This window comes from Trichosurus vulpecula, chromosome 4, assembly GCF_011100635.1.
Source record: "Trichosurus vulpecula isolate mTriVul1 chromosome 4, mTriVul1.pri, whole genome shotgun sequence".
Classification (NCBI taxonomy): domain Eukaryota; kingdom Metazoa; phylum Chordata; class Mammalia; order Diprotodontia; family Phalangeridae; genus Trichosurus; species Trichosurus vulpecula.
The window spans coordinates 141,443,664-141,468,521 of NC_050576.1; the positions used below are offsets into that span (position 1 = coordinate 141,443,664).

At 38.6% G+C, this 24,858-nt stretch overlaps 1 protein-coding gene across 1 annotated transcript; it reads right to left on the minus strand.

The window, feature by feature from the left end:
* Positions 1–23,154: 23,154 nt before the first annotated feature.
* On the minus strand, positions 23,155–24,545 carry LOC118846718 (interferon regulatory factor 6-like). The gene is given in 2 exon segments (XM_036755477.1): positions 23,155–24,137; positions 24,140–24,545. Coding segments are annotated over 2 exon segments (1,389 nt in total).
* Positions 24,546–24,858: the final 313 nt, after the last annotated feature.

Consider the following 24,858-nt stretch of genomic DNA (forward strand, 5'->3'; position numbering starts at 1 on the left):
TCCTTCTTTTCTTTGTTTCTTTCTTTTCTTTTCTTTTTTCTTTCTTTCTTCCTTCCTTTCTTTCTTTCTTTCTTTCTTTCTGTCTTTCTTTCTTTCTTCATTTATTCCCCACCCCCAGAAAAGACTGCTAGCAGGCAACAATATTGTCAAAGGCTGATAAAATGCTTAATGGAAAATCTGAAATCAGTAGGCTTTACTTATAATAAATTCCCCATGGGAAAAATAAAAAAAAAAGAAAAGAAAATTTTAAAAATAAATCTAGATTTATTTCTAAGGTTGGCCACTGGGTCTTCAAACACAAAAGGGTACAATTTTTATCCTTCCATGGTACCCCAAGGTATGACAAATAGCCATGTTTAATTTCAGCTATGGACATCAGAGCTCACGAAGCACTAAAAAAAAAAGACAGAAGGCAGACTAAAAAAAAAAAATGACAAAGCTTGTCTGTACTATCAAAGAACCTGTTATGGGCTGACTATTAAGTTTTATTTTTCACAAAGCCCTCAAAGCAACAGAAGTAATGCCTGGCTAATATTTGATAGGATATAGCTTAGAAATATTTTAAAACATTCTTGTTTTTTCCTCTTAGATTCTCATGGGACAGTTTGAATCACTTACCACAATGATTAGGGAATACAGGCATGGAGTCTTTATGTGCTCACTTAGGGGTAGGAATCGAAACTGGACCTATGGTTTCATTGTAACTCCTAAATGAGGAAACTCCCTCTACCATGGCAAGTCTATATATTCTAGGCAATTTAGCAGTGAGCAGTTAATTCAGGGTCATAGAGCCAGGCTTTACTTGAAATGTAGCTGTGGAAGCAGCCTCAGAGCTGCACCACCTCCGCAGACTTCGAGCAGTGGCCAATCCACCAACTCTTTTCACTCTGTCCAAGCAGCTTTTCCCACTAACCTTCTCTGCTATCTTTGGTGTTTATGGGTTGAGAAGTCTGGTAACTGCCACAGCTCACTGATTCAGGGCACTTGAAATGGGTGGCCAGTTCTCTATCTACTGGGGCAATTAGATGCACTGGGTAGAGGGCTGTGCCTGGAGTCAGGAAGACTCATCTTTGTGAGTTCAGATCCGGTCTGTTACCTCATCTATAAAATAAGCTGGAGAAGGAAATGGCAAACCACTACAATATCTTTGCTAAGAAAACACCAAATGGGGTCATTTAGAGTTGGACACAACTGAAATAACTGAAACAGCAATAACTCTATCCATTCCAACAAGGGATCACGTATATAGATATATTCATGGAATCACAAAACTACAAGTCAAATGTATATCCTCATTGTCATAGCCTCAGTGAATGCAGGAAATGGGAGTTATGGAGCACATTGGCTCAGAGAGTCAAAAAGCCAGAGGTCTCTAGGTTTTAGTGACTTTTCTCTTTGCGGTAGTAATCTTCTAGATACCTCAGTTTTGAAAAAGGGAATGATTGTACTATGCTGCCCAGAAAAGACTGGGTGAAAGCTGTTTTAAACCTCGGGCAGTAATGGTGCAAAGATAAAATTTATTGAAACCTAAGTCGACTCATTTTTTTTCTTTAGAAGATGGCATGAAAACTGGGTCAAAATCTTCACACTCTTTTTTGTTTGACCTTTAACAAATTTCAAGGCAGAAGCAACTTTGAGAATTGAAGCTTGGAGGTTCATTAGGGCATCAGGAACAGGTTCCTCTTAATAGGCCTCAAAGGCTTAATCAAGTAGAGATGTTCCTTCACTTTTATCTTTTATTATATTGCTGTCATACATTGGAGAGGGAAATGACAAACCACTATGGTACCTTTGCCAAGAAAATGCCAAAGGGGGTCATGAAGAGTTGGACACAACTTAAAATCAACTGAACAAAAACAAAACAAAACAAAACAAAACAACAATATACCCTGCCATATATACACTGGAAAGGCAGTGTAGGGTAATTAACAGAGAGTTGGTCTCTGAGCTACTGAGATTAGATTCTAAATCTGCCTCTGAGACAGGCTATGTGACTTTGGGCAGCTCAGCTGACTAGGCAACTATCTACAAGAGAATGTAAGACTATAAAATTACAAAGAGGCTGACCTGACATATGTAGAGGAAGCTTCTTCAACTGGTGTTCCCTATAAAACTAAAATCACAGGTCCAGGCCCTATCCTTTGCATACACTCAAAAAGAAACAGAAAATCTCAGTGTCAGAAGGGCCTTTAAATGTCATTTAGTACAACCTGGAGCTGAGCATTTACTTAAAAAAAAATGTGTCCCTCAAAGATACTACCTCATTCTTCCTCAGTTAGGCGTGCCATTTTCATAACGTGACTTAAAGACTTCTGGAAATACAAAAAAGAATTCATATTTGGCTCTCCTCTGGCTTTAACTCTTCCCTCTGAACAGAAATTCATTCAATAAACAAGAACCTCAAAGAATCTATTCAAAGTCCCAAAGTCCCTGTTAGGAGCCACATGCACTGAATCTGCCACTGCTTAGAGTGGAAATGATATATCTTCTCGATTATTTCCTATTTTATGGCTAAGCTCCTGTAGCCAACTAATGCCAGGTAATGATCAGTACTTTACTAGCCTTAACAAACTCCTAATGATGCTATTTGTCATTAGTTAAAGGCACCATTAAATTGGGAAGAGAATTTCCTACACGGGAATAATCTGCTGATTTGTTGATGACTCTCAGCCATTGAATGGTTTACAAAAGTAGTAACATGGTGAAGCTGAAAGGGCTGTGATTTTAGAGTCAGAGGACCCGTGTTCAAATCCGGGCCCTACCACATAATTTTGTTGTTCGGTTGTTTCAGTTGAGTTTGACTCTGTGACCCCATTTTGGGATTTTCTTGGCAAAGATATTGGAGTGGTTTGCCATTTCCTTCTCTACCTCATTTTACAGATGAGGAACTGAGGCAAACAGGGGTTAAGTGACTTGCCCAGGGTCACGCAGGCTAGTAAGTGTCTGAGGCCAAATTTGAACTCAGGAAGATGAATTTTCTTGACTCTAGGCCAGGCTCTATCTACTGTGCAAATCACATAATCTCCCTAGAAGGCCTAAAAATCTCCCAATTTCTTTTGAAATGCTGTTTTCTACCATGAATAATGTGCTTATCTTTAAATCTATGTTCCATGATTCTATATATTTGGAGTAAATATCAATTAACAATTATAGCTTGAAAATTAATATCATTAGAGTTTTATGTCCTTTCATTCAAAGATTTAAAAAAAACTGACAATGTATAGGGAATAAAGTCAATAAAGTGGTTTTCAATACTGCAAGAAAAGGCCAAATGAACGACTCTGGATGTTAAAAAAAAAAATCACAGAATTTTAAAACCAAAAATGGTCCTCCTTGTTTGTCTGTGGCAAAATTATAAGTATTAAGATAATTTAAGGCTTTAAAAAAGTTCTAAATACCATGTTAGAGATCACTACCTTTATGGGGTAGGGGTAGAGAAGATAATGCATATCGTACCACTTTTTGATCTAGCACTGTCTTTTTAAGTTCAGCACTTTTCTTTTCATGGCCTCATGTTTTATAAGATGAAATTTAATTGCTAAGATTTTAGGGAAGAGAGAGCAGCACTTTTGTTCTGACTAGAAGCCAAGTATGAAAAGAGACTGAGGAACAAAAGACAGAGGAAGGGGGGGGGGGACAGGGGGAGAAGGAGGACTGGGGAAGGTTGGTGGGTTTAAAAGCAACCTTTCTACCATAGCTTCATCTAACTCTTTGGCAGAGCCTTGGGAATGCTTGCCTAGACTAGGGGATGTGAATAAGAACTGAAGGATTTCTTAGCACAACTCAGTTGAGATTTATATTGTGGGAGCCAGAACAGGAAGCAAAGGAGCAAGTTCAAATAATAGATAATCCTAGCCTAGGGGCTCTACCGGTTGCCAGGCTGGGAATGACTGGTTATAGCTTTAGGCAATGCACTGAAAACTCAACCCTCTCCAGCAAGGGAGAAGTTTATTAGCAGCTATAGTCCAGCAGATGGTAGTAGAGAGCAGCAAATGGCCAAGTAGCAAAAACAGTTGAAGATCAGTGGGAAAACCTAAGGAGGAAACACTAGGGACACTCAAAGGACAGTGGACATGACTCCCTAGAGGGCACAGTATAATGGAACTACTAGGGACATGGTTACACTGCAGGAGGCATGAGTGGTCCCAGCCACATGAATTCTCCCTGGGCTTCATGTGCTCCTTTTTAGTTATAACTTTTAATCACAGAATAATAAAAGAAAAAGCTGAAAGTGATCTCAGATCACTTTGTGCATGTGTGGGCGCATGCACACACACCAAAGAGAGAGACAGAGACACAGAGAGACAGAGACACAGAGACAAACAGGGAAAGACACAGTGAGATGACAGAAGCAGAGAAACAAAGAAACAGAGACACAGAGAGAAACAGAGACAAAGGTGCATAGAGAAATAGTTGAGTCCATAAGCGTTTATTAAGTACCTAGCATGTACTGGTCACTTAACCTTGTTTGCCTCAGTTCCCTCGTCTGTAAACTGAGCTGGAGAAGGAAATAGCAAACCACTGTCGAGTCTTTTCCAAGAAAATCTCAAATGGGGTCACACAGCAACAGGAATGACTGAAAAGGACTAAACAACAGCAAATATACCAGGCAACGTGTGGAGGCCTGGGAACACAAAGAAAGCCAAAACCAGCCACTACCCTTATGGAACTGACAATCTAGCAGAAGAGACAATTTTTAAATAACTACATAAAAACAAAATATTTACAAGGATAAATGAGATAATCTTAGAGGAGAATTGTTGTTACTAGTGCTAGATTAAAAATATCCATTTGAGGACATTTTAATGTGCATACAAGTGTACACAAAAGGCATGTGCAGAGGAAACAGTGTTGACTCTGGAGTCAGAGAATCTGGGTTCAAATCTTACCTTTACTATTTCTCTATCAGTTTCTCTATGGCTCTACTCACTATCCCTGTAACTTCCCAGATCAAAACATGGCTCTCTGTTCATCATTCCCCTATATGTGCAGTAAGCTCCTTAAAGTCAAGAACTGCCTTGATTTTCATATTTGTATCCTCAGCACTTTGCTCACTTCATGGTACATAGAGAATACTTTAATTTTTTTTTATTCATCCATCCATTTTGTGAGAAATCTATCTACTCTCCTGGTCATACATTTTTATAATAATGCTATTTATGCCCCTTCTCATACTAACTGAACTCTTTTTTACTATTGTCTTCCTTGTGCTTAGGGGAATACAAAGTAATTCTAACAAGAGAAAAATTAAATCATTGGAAAGATAAATCCTTTGCTCTAAAAAAAATGGAAAAACTCTCTACTGCATCTATAATTTTTTTTCTAAAAAATGTATCTGCTGTTAGATTATATACCTTTCATTGCTATGGGTAGGAGATATATTTTTAACCAAACAAAGGATAAAGGAAATTACAAAAGATAACCTAGACTTTTCATTACATCAAACTAGAAAGTTTCTGCATAAACACAATTAATACAGGTAGGATAAGAAGGGAAACATCTCAGTGTGAAAAAAAATCTTTGTATTGAATTTCTGTGATAAAGGTTTTATATTTAAGATATATAATTAACATATGTATAAGATACCAATAGCCATTCTCTCAGTAGATAAGTCGTCAAAGGAAGTGAACAAAAAATTCTCAAAAGAAGAACTGCCAAGTATGTACAACCATATAAAATAACGCTCCAAATCACTAATAAGAAAAGTCCAAATTAAAAATCCCCTGAGATTTTACCTCAAACCCTGCAAATTGGCAAAGATGATCTAAGATGGCAATACTCCATGTTGCAGGGGTTGTGGGAAGACTGGTGCATTGTTGGTGGAGGTATCAATTAGCATAACCATTTTGTAATTAACTTGCAACTATGCAAATAGGTGCTTAAACTATTTATACCCTTGGACCAAGATTCCTTTACTGGAGTTGTACTCCAAAGAGGCCACAGATAAGAAAGAAGTCCCCAAATACACGAAAATATTTATAGCCACCCCTTTTATGATAGCAAAGAATTGGAAACAATGTAGATGACCATTTACTGTGGAATAGCAAAACAAACTATGTTACAGGAATGTAATGGAATATTATTATCCCTGATAATCATTTAATATCAATTTAGTAACTTCAATAAGGGCCAGAGCCTGAACTAATAAACGAGAAGCAAAGCCAAGACCCTAACAGCTTCTTTGTCCTCTTCTTATGTCAGCAAGTCCAGATGGGGCTGACTTAAGAGCGTTCTTTCCTTTGTCTACGGCCATTAAAGATGAGATCCTTAACCTGGGACACTATCTTGAATGATGTGAGTTTTTCTTATCATTTTGTTTTGGAGTTCAAATTTCTTTATTATTATTTATTTAATAATTTTAGTTTTCAGCATTGATTTCCACAAGATTTTCAATTACAAATTTTCTCCCCATTTCTACACTCCCCCCCACTCCAACATGGCATATATTCTGATTGCCCTGTTCCCCAGTCATCCCTCCCTTCTGTCACCCCACTCCCCCCCATCCTCTTTTCCCTTACTTTCTTGTAGGGCAAGATAGATTTCTGTGCCCCACTGCCTGAATATCTTATTTCCCAGTTGCATGCAAAAACAATTTTTTTTGGGACATCTGTTTTTAAAACTTTGTGTTCCAAATTTTCTCCCCTCTTTCCTCCCCACTCACCCTCTCTAAGAAGGCAAGCAATTCAACATAGGCCACACATGTATCATTATGTAAAACCCTTCCATAATACTCATGTTGTGAAAAACTAACTATACTTTGCTGCCTCCTGTCCCGTCCCCCTTTATTAAATTTTCTCGCTTGACCCTGTCCCTTTTCAAAAGTGTTTGCTTTTGATTACCTCCTCCCTCTATCTGCCCTCCCTTCTATCAACCCCATCTCTTTTTTTATCCCCTTCCTCCTTCTTTCCTGTGGGATAAGATACCCAATTGAGTGTGTATGTTATTCCCTCCTCAAGTCAAATGATGAGAGCAAGATTCACTCATTCACCCTCACCTGCCCCCTCTTCTCTTCCTACAGAACTGCTTTTTCTAGACACTTTTGTGTGAGATAATCTACCCCATTCTATCTCTCTCTTTCTCCCTCTCTCAATATATTCCTCTCTCATCCCTTAATTTGATTTCATTTTTTTAGACATCATCCCTTCATATTCAACTCACCCTGCGCCCTCTGTCTATATATATGTATATTCCTTTCAATTACCCTAATACTGAGAAAGGTCTCATGAATTACAAACATCATCTTTCCATGTAGGAATGTAAACAAAAGAGTTCCACTTTAGTAAGTCCCTTATGATTTCTCTTTCTTGTTTACCTTTTCATGCTTCTCTTGATTCTTGTGTTTGAATGTCAAATTTTCTATTCAGTTCTGGTCTTTTCACTGAGAGAGCTTGAAAGTCCTCTATTTTATTGAAAATCCATATTTTTGCCTTGGAGCATTATACTCAGTTTTGCTGGGTAGGTGATTCTTGGTTTTAATCCTAGCTCCATTGACCTCCAGAATATCATATTCCAAGCCCTTCAATTCCTTAATGTAGAAGCTGCTAGATCTTGTGTTATCTTGATTGTGTTTCCACAATACTCAAATTGTTTCTTTCTGGTTACTTGCAGTATTTTCTCTTTGATCTGGGAGCTCTGGAATTTGGTGACAATATTCCTAGGAGTTTTCTTTTTGGGATCTTTTTCAGGAGGTGATTGGTGGATTCTTTCAATTTTTATTTTACCCTCTGGTTCTAGAATATCAGGGCAGTTCTCCTTGATAATTTCTTGAAAGATGATTTCTAGGCTCTTTTTTTGATCATAGTTTTCAGGTAGTCTAATAATTTTAAAACTATTTCTCCTGGGTCTATTTTCTAGGTCAGTGGTTTTTCCAATGAGATATTTCACATTGTCTTCCATTTTTTCATTCCTTTGGCTCTGTTTTATAATATCTTGATTTCTCATAAAGTCACTAGCTTCCACTTGCTCCAATCTAATTTTTAAGGTAGTATTTTCTTCAGTGGTCTTTTAGACCTCCTTTTCCATTGGGCTAATTCTGCCTTTCAAGGCATTCTCCTCATTGGCTTTTTGGAGCTCTTTTGCCATTTGAGTTGGTTTTTTTTTAAGGTGTTATTTTCTTCAGTATTTCTTGGGGTCTCTTTTAGCAAGTCATTGACTTGTTTTTCATGATTTTCTTGCATCACTCTCATTTCTCTTCCCAATTTTTCCTCTATTTCTCTTACTTGCTTTTCCAACTCCTTTTTGAGCTCTTCCATGGCCTGACACCAATTCATATTTTTCTTGGAGGCTTTTGATGTAGGCTCTTTGACTTTGTTGACTTCCTCTAGCTCTATGTTTTTGTCTTCTTTGTCACCAAAGAAAGATTCCAAAGTCTGAGTCTGAATCTGAGACCATTTTCACTGCCTGTTCATGTTCTCAGCCAATTACTTGACCCTTGAGCTTTTTGTCGGGATATGACTGCTTGTAGAGTAGCTTGAGGGGCTGTGCTGCTACTTTCAGACCTACTTCTACATGGCAAGCTCTGCCAAACCTGCGCTCCTTCTCCCCCAAGAACCGCCGACCAGTATTGCTGTCCAAATCTGGGAAGGGCAAAGCAGGCTTTGCATTTCTGCTCTAATCTGCTGCTTAATTCTTCCCATCAGGTGGGCCTGGGGCCAGAGGCAACTGCAGCTGTAGCTGTGGAAGCAGCCTCAGAGCTGCACCACCTCCACAGACTTCGAGCAGTGGCCAATCCACCAACTCTTTTCGCTCTGTCCAAGCAGCTTTTCCCACTAACCTTCTCTGCTATCTTTGGTGTTTATGGGTTGAGAAGTTTGATAACTGCCACAGCTCACTGATTCAGGGCACTCAACCTGTTCTGCCCGGCTCCCAGTCTGGTTGGTCCTGGCATGGCCCACACTGGGCTGTGCTCCTCTCCACTCCTAGCTCCGTGTGATAGACCCTTCCCAGAGACCATCCAGGCTGTTCTTGGCTGGAGCCCTGCTTCCCTTTGCTATTTTGTGGGTTCTGCAGCTATAGAATTTGTTCAGAGCCATTTTTATAGGTGTTTGGAGGGATCTTAAGCAAGGGACCTGGGGGGGACCTTAAGCAAGTCCCTGCTTTCCAGCTGCCATCTTGGCTCTGCCCCATCCCCCTTTCTTATCATTTTATGGACATATACTATGTTATGGCATTTTAATGCTAAATTAAACACAGATATCCTGGGTTGTAATTTCAATTGACACTTTGTCAACTCTCTTATTTTATTGTATTTACAACCTATTCAATTAAGAAAAGTCCTTTTCTTGTATCATGGTTAAATATACATGGAGATCATAAAATTGAGTAACACAGACATGCTGAGTTGAGACTAAAAATGTATTTAAACCTTCTCATTCCTTTATTCAGTCAGAACTCTGGCTCCTTGTACGTACAAGTAAGCTAGCTTTGCTAGCTTTAAGGGAATAAACATTATAAATTTACATATCACCTAGATTGTTTGCCTCCTTTAGTCAAACTTTCAGGTCGACATCCCATAAGAAATAATGAATATAATGAAAACCATGAAAGATCTACATGAACTAATGCACCATGAAGTTAGTAGAGTGAAGAAAACTATCTATATACACAATGACAAAGCAAGGTAAGTGAAAGCAACAACCATACCACCCCCCCAAAAAAATCAAAAGAGAATGTTGTCAAATTATATAGAACAAGTTTAGGTTGAAAGAAAAGATATGAGGAGACACTCCCACCTCACTCATTTGCAGAAGTAGGAAGTCCACAAGGGTGGTCAATGCTCTTATTTTAAGACTTTTCCAATGTACCGATCAATTATAGTGATTTTTCCTCTCTTTTTGTCTTAAAAATACTATTTATTATATAGTATTGCTGTCTGGGAGAGGGAGCTAGACAGGGAAAAAAACCGGGGAAAACTGTGATGATATAAAGCCAAAAGACATCAATAAAATTTTATTTTAAAAATTATCTTTTGATTATCCATATCAATGACTTCTAGTGTGAACACTGATTGGGGAATGATTAGCTTTGATATATAAAGCTATATATCCCACTGTTTTCAGCATTTGGACAAAGTATGGTTCACACCAATTTGTCAGCTGTTTCTCAGACCCTTCATTATTCTTCACTTGGTGTTAGTTCTTTCTATTCCTCATTTTTTTTTCATCCATGATATGACTTGCAGGATTCCTTCCCTCACATGGAAAAGGTTTTTAGAGTGGGTTAATTTAGCTAAAAAATTTTTTTAGTCATCTCAACAATCATTTATTAAGATTTACTATGTGCCAAGCATCGTGCTTAGAATACGAATACAAACAGGAAAATATTCCCTGACCACAAAGAGTTTATATTGTAAAGGCAAAAAACATCAGATAAAGGGGAGCTGGAAAGATGAGGAGGAGGGAGGAAGAATTAAGGCACCCTGCCTGAGGGCATGGTAGAGAAAGTCCAGAGTCAGAAATGAAGCCTAAGGAAGAATGGTTGGGGGCGGGGTGAGGTTGTCCTTCTTAAAATAGAGGAACTAGCCAACTAGATGTGGGGGAAGGGCTTGGGGAGAGGAAGTAGGAGAAGGGTTCTCTAATGTGACAATAATCCATAGGTAGAAAGAGAAGTTTTTGTGGCATGGTAGAGAAAATCCTGTGGAGATGCATCAGGATTGTAGCCTGGAGAGAAAAATTACCTTTTAATAGTAACTTTTTTTCCCTATTGCTCAAAAATTGTTCTAGTATCAAGTGCCTAAAGCAGAAATAGTGGCTCCCAGGAATGCCATTATTGTTAAAGGCTTGACAGCCCTTCCACAGCAAGCATTTTTTGAATTTACTTCAGGAAATATGTTGACATTTCCTAACATCAATGTCAGAAGAAAAAAAAAACAGCACCTTCACATCAAGGAAACAAAACACCACATATGATGACAGACCCATTATGCCACGAAGGGCCCTGATCCAGCACAAACTAGAGTTGGCTTCCTTATTGATTGAATAAAACAATATTTGTTAGACTGCAAAACGATCTTCAAAAGGTACTGTTCTGACCTAACATCAATCTACTTTTATGCACTGTCATCTATATCCGTTATGATTTCTTAAGTTAGTATTCATATATGTCCGAATTTTTAAAAAATCACTTTAAAATCACTTAAATCACTTTTAAAAATCACTTAAATCACTTAAAAAATCACTCATATGAAAAGGTACATTTTATTATTTTCTCAAATTTGAGATCAGAACTAACAAGACCTATTTTTATTAATGAAATTTGACTTTTATTGACTTTGTATCATAAGCATGCTGGTAAATGTTCAAAAATCTCCTCTCCAGAAAAAAAATAGTATGCAGCACACACATTAAATTTTAATCTGCATTATTTACCTTTTCCTTTATTGCTTTTTTAAGCATAGATAAACCAACAAAACAATAAATCAAACCATGATTTCTTTAATATAAATATTTGCAGTGAAAATGTAACAATTCATTCTCCATCCCAGAATCTAAGTTGTACTGAAACCGAAAAACTGTTCAGTTTTCTTCCGATGACTTCAGCAAGTCCCTGTTTTGCATTTACTTTCTAGTGTTGAAGTTGTATTCTCAGATAGAAGGTAAGCTCCCAGAAGGCAGCAAAGGCTTTCTTTCCCCAATGCCTAGCACAGTACCTTGCATATTGAGTGTATTATTGAATCAAAGGAGAAATTACTTACATAAATGTTCAACAACAACAAAAAAAAATGTGTTCACCTATTGCTGATGATATTGATTAGAGACTGCATTTGAAGTCTTCTAAGAAATTGGCCACCAACAATAGTTTGGAATGTGAAAACCTATAAACCTTTAAGTGATGTTTGTTCAGATGCCTGTGATATTTTGATTTTCTTCTTAAACAAAATGCTAGAAGAAATAAAACAGTACCTTTCTGACATAATGTACTTTTACAACTTGAAAATTACCTCTAAAAACAGGCAGTCTATAACTTCTCATTCCAACCAAAGTGACAGCGCATTTCATTTAAGAAACGTTTCCTAAGGGTACAGAGCATTAATGAACTCTGCCACAAGTATTTTGTAGTCTGCCTACAGCTTGACACTACCTGATCTGGCCAGCCATATGGCATACTCAGCTGTATCTTGCAGGATGTAGCCAAACCAGATTACTCTATGTCTCCCGAACATGTAATGTGCTTTTTGTCCTCCATGCTTTTGTTTAGGTCATTCCATTTGCTTATAATCTAATTCCCTTCTCTCTCTTCATGAAAATTTTTCTCTTTTATGAAGACTTCCCTGATCCTATTAGCAATAACAATTCACTTTTAGACACAGCATTTTGTTTTTCTCCCACTGCATCTATTATTATTATTATTATTATTTGCTATAATGAAAATAAACTGCAACTGGGTAGACATGATCTCTAGGAGCGGTCTGGCTATTATATAGAATTATGCTTATAATTTGAATGGGAACTTCTATATAGAAAGAGTGCCTTTTATGATAGCATGAATCACAAAGTCAGGGTGCCCCCTGGTAAATGGGGGCGTTATGGTTCAAAACAATCATTAAGTGATCAATACGCAGAATCACAGAACCTAAATGATAAAAGGGCACCTGAAAGGTCCAGTAGTATAAGCCACACCACTCAGCTGAGATCTTAATTTAAGGCTGTAAGATTTCACTTTCTTTTTTCTCAGCCTTTTCTTCGTTTCCTCAGCACATAGCACATGTGCCTAGCATCTAGTAAATGGTCAATAAATAATTATTGAATGACTGACTGATAGGATATGACTAATTTCTAGAGTTGAATAAGAGAAGAGTATATCCTACTCCACAGAAATTCATTAGACATACACATAGATTCATATTTATATACACTCCATATGTGAGTGTATATTCAAAGAGTATACAGTCATATAATGAAATCTACTTAACCCATTAGATGAGACATTCATATTGGAAAAGCCACAGATTGAAAGGGGAAAGCATGGTAGAAAGAAAGAGAAAAAGGGAGCTGATAGCTTGAGAGTCTACTACGTGTATGACCTTGGGCAAATCACTTGGACAATTTTCTGTGTCAGTTTATTCATAAAATGAGCAAAATTAGAACAGATGATTTCAAAGGGCTAGCTCTAAATCATATAATTCTATGATTGTCAAGATCATAAATGTGTGTGTGTGTGTGTGTGTGTGTGTGTGTGTGTGTGTGTGATTTGGCCAGAAAGAAAAAAAAGAAATGGAGGTTAAAGTCCTTCATCAGCTCACAAAGCTGACGGAGCTATGTTATAATAGTAAAGACTTACCTTCATAGTAATAACAAAGATTTCAACCACCCTAACACCTATTAGATTCTCTTAAAGAGTGGTTCAGAGACCCCCATTACGGTCTGCTCCTACCCCTTTCCACGAATCAAAGACATAATTTTTCACTAAGCAGTACTATCAATTGGGTAATATTACTGTGACAGGTTAGTCAGCTGGAGGGTGCATTGACTAGAGTTCTAGACTCACCCTAACAGTTAAAAGTTAAGTTAAAAGCCTATCTCAGGCACTTATCAGTTATGCAACCTCAGGCAAGTCATTTAAATTATCTTATCCTCTTTCAGCACCTACCTCTCAGGGTTGTTGCAATGACTAAGAGATAAAACAAATATAACATATTTCGCCAATCTTAAAAGTACTATATGAATAATACATTATTATCATTATGAAAGGACACTAAGGTGTCATTCAGTCCTGTCTGACTTTTCATGATTCCATTTGGCCTTTTCTTGGCAAAGATACTAGAGTGGTTTGACATTTTTCATCTCCAGCTTATTTTATAGATGAGGAAACTTAAACAAAAAGGGTTAAGAGACTTGTCCAGAGTCACAAGGCAACTAAGTGCCTGAGGTCAGATTTGAACTGAGATCTTCCAGACTTCAGGCCAGGTGCTCTATACACTTCTCTGCCTAGCTGCCCATAAATCAATGCTCTCTGGATTTAACTTCTGCTACCATCAATTATCACTTAACTTCATCAAAGTCTGTATTTTAACTTTATTTACCTAAAGAGTTTCTAAGGCTTAAAAAAGCCATTCAAGTGGGAAAACCCTTCAGGCTGCTTGAGCCACTCCACTTTATCTGAATTAGGAATCACAGACCTCTTCTGTTTATAGTTCCAGTGTCTGGTCTAAATTGCATATTCACTATTTGTGAAAGGAATCTCCAAACTTCCTCTAAGCATGGCTTTTTACAAAATCTTCCTTCTTGTAGCCTAGGTTTGAAAAATTGTATTTCAAGTCTTTCCTCTGCTTTTTCCAGGAATGTCCAGAACAAATGATGAAGAAACCTCACTTATTTGGGTTACTGATCCCAATCCAGTGAGTTTTAACTAAAAATTCTGCACCTATTACAAAAGGCAGGAAACCACCTTCAGATGAATGGTGAGAAGTAGAAAAGAAGGGAGGGGAGGATTTCACCTGGCAGCTTCCATAGGCCCTTAATGAATGAGTAACTAGGGATAAGGGTCTATGATAGGCTTTGGAGATACAAAGACAAAACAAAGACACAAAGAAAAATCAGTTCTTGTCCTCAAGGGGCTTATATTGTATTGAGGGGACACCATAGGTAAGTGGATCAAGCAGACAGGGTATAATCTGTAGAGGAAGAGATCACTAACAATCAGGGGGCTCTGGCTCTGGCTCTGGCTCTTCCAGTAGGAAGTACATGAACTCAGCCCAGACAGAAGCTTAGACGCAGCTTAGTGCACAGAGAGTTCATCCCAGGCCTTGAGCAGCCTTTGAAAAGGCACAAAGGTGGAAGACAAAATGCTATTGCTAATGTCTGGGAACAGCAAGCGGGCCAGTTTGGTTAAATTAAACACAGAAGGAAGAAAGGTGAGTAACATGAAATAATCCTGGAAGGGTAGGCTGGCACAGAGAGTAAATGCCAGATGGTGTTTTATTTTGGAGGAGGTAACAAGAAATCGTTGAAGGTTCTTGAGCAGAGCAATAAAAAGCTAACCTGTACATAAGAAAAATGAGTATGACCTCTGTGGAGTGTGCATTGAAGAGAATAAAGAGACTCCACAGGGTAAGAGGACAGTGGCAAATTGCAATGATCCCAGAACCTGTAAGTGTAAGCATACAAATTTGAACTGAGGTTTGCCCTGACCACCGATGTAGTCAACAGAGCCAGGATGACTCGGCCATGAACCACGTTGGAACTAAGGAAGAAAGAGGTTTTTTCACTGCTAGGACCAGGGGGTGAAATACAGGGTAATGCAAAGAATAATAGCATATGAGAGCTGGAGCTATCTTAGAAGTAAGGTAGTTCGAGGAAATTGAAGGCCCCAGAGAGATGAAGTGATTTGCCCATGAGTACTGTGCAAGGTCAGCCACTGCTGGTGCAGAGTCAGTCTGACTAACTCCGTGTTTTAACCTTGGCTGACCTTTGGGTCCTTGGACAGCCAGCCAGTTGGAGAAGGAAGTCCACATGTGCATTAATCCTACCTAACAGTGTCAATCTCATCTCTATGAAGCTGCAAGGGGGAATGGGGGGTGGGGATGGAGCTGAGGTGATACTTATCCCATATCCTCACTGAAAACATGTACCAATCAGGACTGTTTTGCCTCACATGAAAACTGCTTTATTCCTATAGAAGCAGCACACAGTATGAATTTGGGGCTGGCCGAATGTCATCTGTTTGATGACTAATAAACTAATTAATGTTAAATAATGTGCTAATAAACTCCTTTAGGTCTTATTTCATTAGTTTGCCTTATTGACCAAGCTAAGGACTGAACCAAGATTTCTTTTAACAGAACCACAGAGGAAGAGCTGAGAATAGAACCCAGATTTTGAGATTACCAAGTCCATGAACTTTCCATTAGCCCATGGCCTGCCAGACTTCAGTCACAGGAAACAGAGTGATGAGTAGCCTGACTTCACATAAATCTCTTCCAACAGTATGCCTTTATGAGTTTGTTGCTCTAGTGAAATGCTTTTCAGGTCTTCCAACATGTACCATTTCATCATAGGATATGAAAAAAAATCTATCTCTTGTCACCTAAGGAAGTATAACATGCCAACCTCTATTCAGAGATCTCATACTTCATTTTTTATTTTCCCATAAGCCACCTGGTAGTGTGCAAATATGTACACAATAAAAGGCACTTTAAAAGAATCCCAATAGACTAGTAGGTAATATACTGTAAGTGCTGGCTCTGTTAATCCAAAGCCCAACATCAGGATCAGACATGCCCAGCTGAAATCCACATTTTTCCCAATTCAGCTCCAGAGCCCTTTAGCCCAAGGCTTATTCTAAAAGTTTTAATCAATTGTTTCGAAGGCATCAATACTGAACAACATGTCACTTTGGTATGTATTACCTATTCCAAATTTTTTTTTGAGCCATGGAAAAACACCAAGAAATTCACATGAATGGACCCTTTAATGCATTTAAGCTTCATAGCTTCCTCCATAATGGTTTCAAGGTAGAATGGAATCAGCTCAATTACTATTTCAACATGAAGTCTTTTTTGCACTTAGTACTGTCTTCCATCCTCTAGCCTTATCTCACATTTATTTTGCATAGGCATATATGTGTACATATCTCCACCCATAGAAAGTAGGTATAGAATCTTCTTGATGGCAAGGGTAGTTTTATTTTTGTTTTCAGAGCCTGAACACAGGGACTGATACTTAGTACAGGGCTTAATAAACGAATATCAATTAAATGATTGATATAAGACCAGAAATGTGGTTAAGCAAGGGGAGGATATAAGACTTTTCCCTGGGCTTAGCTTTGTTTTTGTTCCTTTCCCCTTTCCCATTCATTTGCACAGGAGTACAAAATAGTTTTGGGATTGAGAAACTGAGAGGGCTTTGAGGTGGGGCAAGGGTGGGGAAACAGAGAGTTTTCAACTTATATACATATTTATGTATATATATTATATGTATATATATATATAATACATATAATTATTTTATTCAGTTTGCTGAAAGAATGGCATTCAAATGGATGCTAACTGGAAAGAATTTAGCAGTTAGAAATTAGGCAGAGAGCTACATGTCTTTCTAAATCAGACAAAATTATTACAGAAACATTGATCTTGTTGCTTGAGTCATCTTTCAGTTGTGTCTAACTCTTCACGACCGCTTTTTTAGGGATTTTGTTAGCAAAGACACTGGAGTGGTTTGCCATTTCCTCCTCCAGTTCATTTTACAGATGAGGAAACTGAGGCAAACAGGGTTAAGTGACTTGCCCAGAGTCACACAGCTAGTAGGTGCCTGAGGCCAGATTTGAACTCAGGTTATCCCAGGCCCAGTGCTCTATCCACTGCACCATCTACCTGACTAACATTGACCTTGGTGACCAGCTAATAGAGTTCAAAATCTATAACCCTGAAAACACCAGTTGGGCTATCTTTGACTCTGTGTCTTGAATTCCTTGACATATGTGGCAAGGAATCTCCCAGAGAGGAAATGCTCAATATAAAGATTCCCATCTTATATGCCACATGGGGGCTTTGTCTTTCTCAAAGAGCTATAGCCAATTAATCAATCAAGATTTATTTAGTGCCTAACAGATATTGTGCTGGGGATACTAAAAGAGGCAAAAGGCAGTCTCAGTCCTCAAGGAATTCACAATCTAATGAGGAAGACAACATGCAAACAAATATATGCAGACAAGACCTATATAGGATATATAGGTAATGTTGCTGTTATTCATTCTCGAAGAAGATCATGACATATTGGGAAGAAGATGTCATGTCTTGCAGTGAATTGGATTTAAATGAATTGAGGGCTGTGCAAAGTCACCAGTCTCACTCTCTCCTCCAGAGCCATCTGAGTCCAGTGGCAAGATATAGATCAGGATAACTGGAGATGGCCCCCAAATAGGAAACAATTAGCAGAAGGAAGGTACTAGAATTAAGAGGGGTTGGGAAAGGCTTCCAATAAAAGATGAGATTTTAGTTGAGACTTAAAGTAAGCCAAGAAAGTCAGTAGTTAGAGCTGAGAAGGGAAAGCATTCCAGCTATGGAGGACAATCAGAGAAAATGCCTACAGTTGAGGTATGGAGTATCTTATTTGTGGAATAGAAAAGGAGGTCAATGTCACTAGATAAAAGAATACATGGTGGGAGAACAATAAAAGAAGACTGGAAAGGTACAAGGGGCTTAAGCTATGAAAGGCTTTGAATGCCAAACAGAATATTTTATATTTGAACCTGGGGTGATAGGGAGTCACGGGAGTTAAATTAGTAGGAGTGTGGAGGTAGTGTACTTTTATCTGAAAGGATAATGGCAGAGTATGTGCCACCTCCCATGAGGGAGAGATAATACCTGGGCTTAGGTCTCTAACTGAAGCCTAAATCTGGAAGCTTAAATAAAGCTTTCCAGCATCAAACTGCCCATCTATCCATCTATCTATCTATCTCCACATATATACGTGTTTGTATATATACACATATATGTATGTATATACATGTATGTATATGTATATATATTTTATATATATATATGAAGAGAAAGAGAGACAGAGAAACAGAGAGAGACAGAGAGAGCATGAGATCAGCATAGCAATTCTGAATAGCAGCCATGTCAGACCTATAGGGTTAAAAAAATGGCTGCTGGAGACTATGTGTCTCATGAGACTTTTGAGGCATTTGCCTGGCAGAAGCAGCATAATGACATCATTAAAGCACATCAGTGGTCCTGTAGAGTTTGGAGCATGAGTTGTTCCTACACACATGTACCTGCCTTAGGCACACATTCTCCCTATATACGTGTTTTGTCCATGCATTTTTCCTATGATTATTTGCCCTTTCCACTGATAGTTTAAGTGTTTATGGGAAGATGAGTACCAGATTTGTTGGGAAATGTTTTAAGACTACTTTTCTTCCTATGCTACTTAACATTTTTGCTTTGAATTGTGACCTCTAAGTACTTTGACCTTGATATAGCCTTGTTTGGGGATCCAATGTACAAGTGTTTGTGCATGTATATGTGTGGGTTCTTCATGGGTTCAGTGGTGACAAGGCAACTTAGCAACTTAAAGATCTCCATTTAATCTTTACTCATTAAAAGGATGACACTGTAGGTCACTTTGTGGTGGCTGAGGACAGTTTGGCTTGTATAAGTATAAGGTAGGTGGATGGCCTCTGTAAATCTGTGGAGCCAAGTCTTTGTAGATGACCTACAAAAGTTCTACATTCACAGTGTCTTCTGCAGCCTTGACAATGAATCAAGGGCCAATCACATCCTGTGCCAGGCAGAAAAAAATGAATATTAATCACAGACAGATGGCCCCACTGGGGCAGCAGGGTACTAGACACTATTTCTGAGCAATACACGGTGTTTTGAAGTTAAAAAGAAGCCTCTAAGGAACTTCTTTTTTTTTCTTCATATTTTGACAAGGGCTGAGTTGATGCAATAAATATCTTATAAAAGTCCCAGAAATTTTGATGTGTGCTAATGCAGTGTTTTTTAAAAGAGGCCAGATGACCTCTTAAACAAGGCCAATGCATCGCATTCAGTACCATAAGCATGCATTTCCTACTTTCTGGATCTTTCTCCCACGGGATCCCCTCTCCCTTGTGAACGTACCCCTACATGCATGCCATACACAGTAGTAACCACCTAAATAGCCTGTTAAAGAAGGATGCTGGACTGTAAGTACATAGATACTGCCTTCAGTTACACAGGCTTAAGTTGGGGTTTAAATGTTACTCCAGAGGATATATTGCAGAGATTAAAAAGAGTTATAGGAAGGCTGCCAGGATTCTAAGGGAAATTATCAATGGAGGATTCAGGATAAAACATGGACAAGAGTTGCATAGGGTAAGAATGTGTAGAAGGCTTGCAATCTCTTCTGTACTACCTAGAGGGTAATGAATTGTCCCTTAACAGGAGGTCTTCAAATAGATTCTACATAACCACTTGTAAGGAATGCTGTAGAATGTACTTCTCAGGCCCAATTTAACTGGATGACCTTGAAGGTTCCTTCCAGATTTGGGATTCTATGAGTCTTCCTCAGCATCAGAGATTGATCACTCAAAATATCACACCTATGCAATGTATTAGCATTGTTCCATTTCTTTGTCTTATAAGTAAACAGATGTCCTATGTGTTTCCCACTCTGTGTGTGTGTGTGTGTGTGTGTGTGTGTGTGGGAACATTAGAAGGGAAAAAATGACTCAATAACATTTGAAATTTAACCTTAACATGTATGACTGGAAATAATATCTATGTACTTAGACCAGTATTCTGCCCAGGAATATTATTCAGCGGATGCTAATGTGTCTTTATGCATATGTGAGGGTATGTGTTCAGAATAAAGGGGGTCTCATGAGAGAAAGATTTAGAAAAGAAAGTGTGAATGAAACAACATACCAAAACTTACGGGATGCAGCAAAAGCAGTTCTTAGGGGAAGTTTTATATCCCTAAATGCCTACATGAATAAAATAGGGAAAAACGAGATCAATGATCTGGGCATACAGCTGAAAAAGCTAGAAAAAGAGCAAATTGAAAACCCCCAATTAAATACTAAATTAGAAATACTGAAAATCAAAGGAGAGATTAATAAAATTGAAACCAAGAAAACTATTGAATTAATTAATAAAACAAAGAGCTGGTTTTATGAAAAAACCAATAAAATTGATAAACCTTTGGCCAATTTGATTAAAAAAAAGAAAGAAGAAAATCAAATTACTAGTATAAAAAATGAAAAGGGTGAGGTCACCTCTAATGAAGAGGAAATCAAAACAACAATTAGGAATTATTTTGCCCAACTGTATGCCCATAAATTTGACAACCTTAGAGATATGGATGAATATCTACAAAAACATAAACTGCCCAGGTTAACAGAAAAGGAAGTAAAATTTCTTAATAACCCCATCTCAGAAAAAGAAATTGAGCATGCCATTAATGAACTCCCTAGGAAAAAATCTCCAGGGCCAGATGGTTTTACAGGTGAATTCTATCAAACATTTAAAGAACAACTAATTCCTATACTTTGTAGACTATTTGGGAAAATAGGTGAAGAAGGAGTCCTACCAAATTCTTTTTATGACACAAATATGGTACTAATACCCAAACCAGGTAGAGTCAAAACAGAGAAAGAAAATTATAGACCAATTTCTCTAATGAATATTGATGCAAAAATTTTAAATAAAATATTAGCAAAAAGATTGCAGCAAATCATCACAAGAATAATACACTATGACCAGGTAGGATTTATTCCAGGAATGCAAGGCTGGTTCAATATTAGGAAAACTATTAGCATAATTGACCATATCAACAACAAAACCAGCAGAAACCATATGATCATCTCAATAGACACAGAAAAAGCCTTTGACAAAGTACAACACCCATTCCTATTAAAAACACTAGAAAGCATAGGAATAAGTGGAACCTTCCTCAAAATTATAAATAGCATCTACCTAAAACCATCGACAAGCATTATTTGTAATGGGGATAAACTAGATGCATTCCCAATAAGATCAGGGGTGAAACAAGGATGTCCATTATCACCCCTATTATTCAATTTGGTACTAGAAACATTAGCTGTAGCAATAAGAGAAGAAAAAGAAATTGAAGGAATTAGAATAGGAAAAGAAGAAACTAAATTATCACTTTTTGCAGATGATATGACGATTTATCTAGAGAATCCTAGAGAATCAAGTAAAAACCTACTTGAAATAATAAACAACTTTAGCAAAGTTGCAGGATATAAAATAAACCCACATAAATCCTCAGCATTCCTATACATTACTGACAAATCCCAACAGCAAGAGATAGAAAGAGAAATTCCATTCAAAGTTACTATAGACACTATAAAATATTTGGGAGTCTATTTGCCAAGACAAACCCAGGGCCTATATGAGCATAACTATGACACACTTTTCACGCGAGTAAAATCAGATCTAAATAAATGGAAAAATATCAGTTGCTCATGGTTAGGCCGAGCCAATATAATAAAAATGACCATTTTACCTAAATTAATCTATCTATTCAGTGCCATACCAATCGAACTACCAAAAAATTATTTTACTGAGCTGGACAAAATAATAACAAAATTCATCTGGAAAAACAAGAGGTCTAGAATATCTAGGGTATTAATGAAAAGAAATGCTAGAGAAGGTGGTCTTGCCATACCAGATATTAAACTGTACTACACAGCAGCAGTCATCAAAACTACCTGGTACTGGTTAAGAAATAGGGGTGTGGATCAGTGGAATAGGATAGGCACACAAGTAGGAGAAATCAACAAGTTTAGCAATTTACTCTTTGATAAACCTAAAGAGGCCAGCTTCTGGGCTAATAATTCACTATTTCACAAAAACTGTTGGGAAAATTGGAAAATGGTAGGGCAGAAACTGGGCATAGACCAATATCTCACACCATACACCAAAATAAAGTCAAATTGGGTTCATGATTTAGGAGTAAAATCTGATACTATAAGTAATTTGGGAAAGCAAGGAATAGTTTACTTATCAGATTTATGGAAAAGTAAAGAATTCATGACCCAACAAGAGATAGAGAGCATTACAAAATGCAAAATAGATAATTTTGATTATGTTAAATTGAAAGGTTTTTGTACAAAAAAGCCAATACAACAAGAATTAGGAGGGAAGTAGAAAATTGGGAGAAAATCTTTGCAACTAGTTTCTCTGATAAAGGCCTCATTTCTAAAATATACAGGGAACTGAGCCAAATATATAGGAATACAAGCCATTCCCCAATTGAGAAATGGTCAAAGGATATGAACAGGCAGTTTTCAGAGGAAGAAATTAAAGCTATCTCTAGGCATATGAAAAAATGCTCTGGATCACTACTGATTAGAGAAATGCAAATCAAAACAACTCTTAGATACCACATCTCTCCTGTCAGATTGGCTAAAATAACAAAACAAGAGGATGACAAATGCTGGAGAGGATGTGGGAAAATTGGAACATTGCTACATTGCTGGTGGAGTTGTGAGCTGATCCAGCCATTTTTTTTATACAATCTGATCTTTGATATAAATTAAAATCAAGTTTTTAAAAAGGTTAGGCAGAGCAGGAAAAATACAGAAACTATTAACATTGTTATAGAGAGGAGGGTAGAGTTAAAAGTCAGTTAACTAATCTGAATAATAAAAAATATCCATATGTACAATATTTAGAAAAAGGGAAGAGGGCTGCAGCAACCAAGATCACTGAGCTGGTAGGGCAGGGGTCATATGCATGTTGAGGGGAGGAGGGTTAATGGGAGGCCAGCTTTCCTGGGTCTGGAGGAGGCGGTATAGCTGCTTCAGGTGGGCAACGATATTATCTTTGATATCCGGAGTTGAGATCTGCAGGCGGACACTGCCACTATCAAAGGACCAGGTGAAATCGCCAGAAAACATCTCATAGATCATCCTTGCAACCACTGGAATAACCTGGACCACAATGAGCTTCCTCCCATCAGGCCATTCTTCCCCAAAGCACAAATAAATCTCAAAAGGTGGATGTTTCTCTATTTGTCCTTTCTGGCGGGCAATGAGTTCACTGAGGAAGGTTTCCAGGCAGAATAGCTTGACCTTCTTTTGCCGCTCAATCAAGTTAGGGGCTACAAGTGAAGGGGCACATGGCCCAGACCAGTACACCTTGCACTGGCATAATCTGATGGCATAAATGGCATGGCCACTGACTTCCAAGATCAGTCCCCTGTCCACGACATCCAACAACCTGCTGGTAAACAGCTTCTGCTTTTCATTAGTGATCTGATCTGGTCCAGGGAACTTCACCTGCTCCAGGCTAATAGGACCAAAAAGCTCCTCCTGGTCTGGCATGGGCCCCAGATCACCATAATAGAGTCGGCAGCCCTGAGGGTTGCTCACCGTTGTCTGCCCCAGCTCCTTCCCACGGTATTGGAATTTAATGTCCAAATCAGTCATTGGGAGAGAGCTGATCCATAGTTCTGGAGAACTAAAGAAGTCATGCTGCATGGGAGCTGGGGGTACTTCCATTTCCAGGTGTTCTGTTTTGGGCCACACTGCTTCAGGGCTGCAGTTGCCCACGCTGCAGTTGCCCACACTGGCTGGTGCCATAGGAGAGCCATTGATGTTCAGGAAAGGGAAGGCATCCTGGATGGGAATATGGGGTTGTGACTGATCTAGCTCGTCTTCCTCTTCCTCATCTAGTTCATTATCCTCTCATCCCATGGAGCAGACCCCGTGGACCCTGGATTAATAATTGAACCCTGGGGCTGGGGGATATCACAGACTTCATATATCTTCACCGGGTTCATGGGCACCTCCTTGGTGCCATCGTACATCAAGTTGAACTCCCGGCTCTTGTTCAGAGCACATTGGAGTTGGGCCTTCCACTTGGCAGGGTCAGGGTCATCAACTCCTTCCTGGTATTTCCCAGTTTCCACAGCCCAGGCCTTGAAGATAGTATTCTCCTCCTCATGTTGAGGGCTATGTTGAGTTGCATGTTTCCAGGGAATCTGGAAGCACTTAGATTCCCTGTGTAGCCAGACAAGCCCAGGGTACATGCCACTGTCCACCTGGGCCACCAGCCAGGGCTTCAGCCGAACTCTTCGGGGTTGGAGAGCCATGATCTGCCCAGCCCAGGTGCGCGGAGCTCATGTCACCGCCGCTGTCCCTCCCCGCCCCCTCCCCGTGGGCCGGTGGCCCCTGATCCAGCCATTTTGGAGAGCAATTTGGAACTATGCCCAAAGGGCTATAAAAATGTTCATACCCTTTGACCCAGCAATACCACTTCTAGGGTTGTATCCCAAAGAAATCACACAAGCGGGAAAAGGACCCCTATGTACAAGGATATTTATAGCGGCTCTTTTTGTGGTAGCCAAGAAATGGAAATCAAAGGGATGCCCATCAATTGGGGAATGGCTGAACAAGCTGTGATAT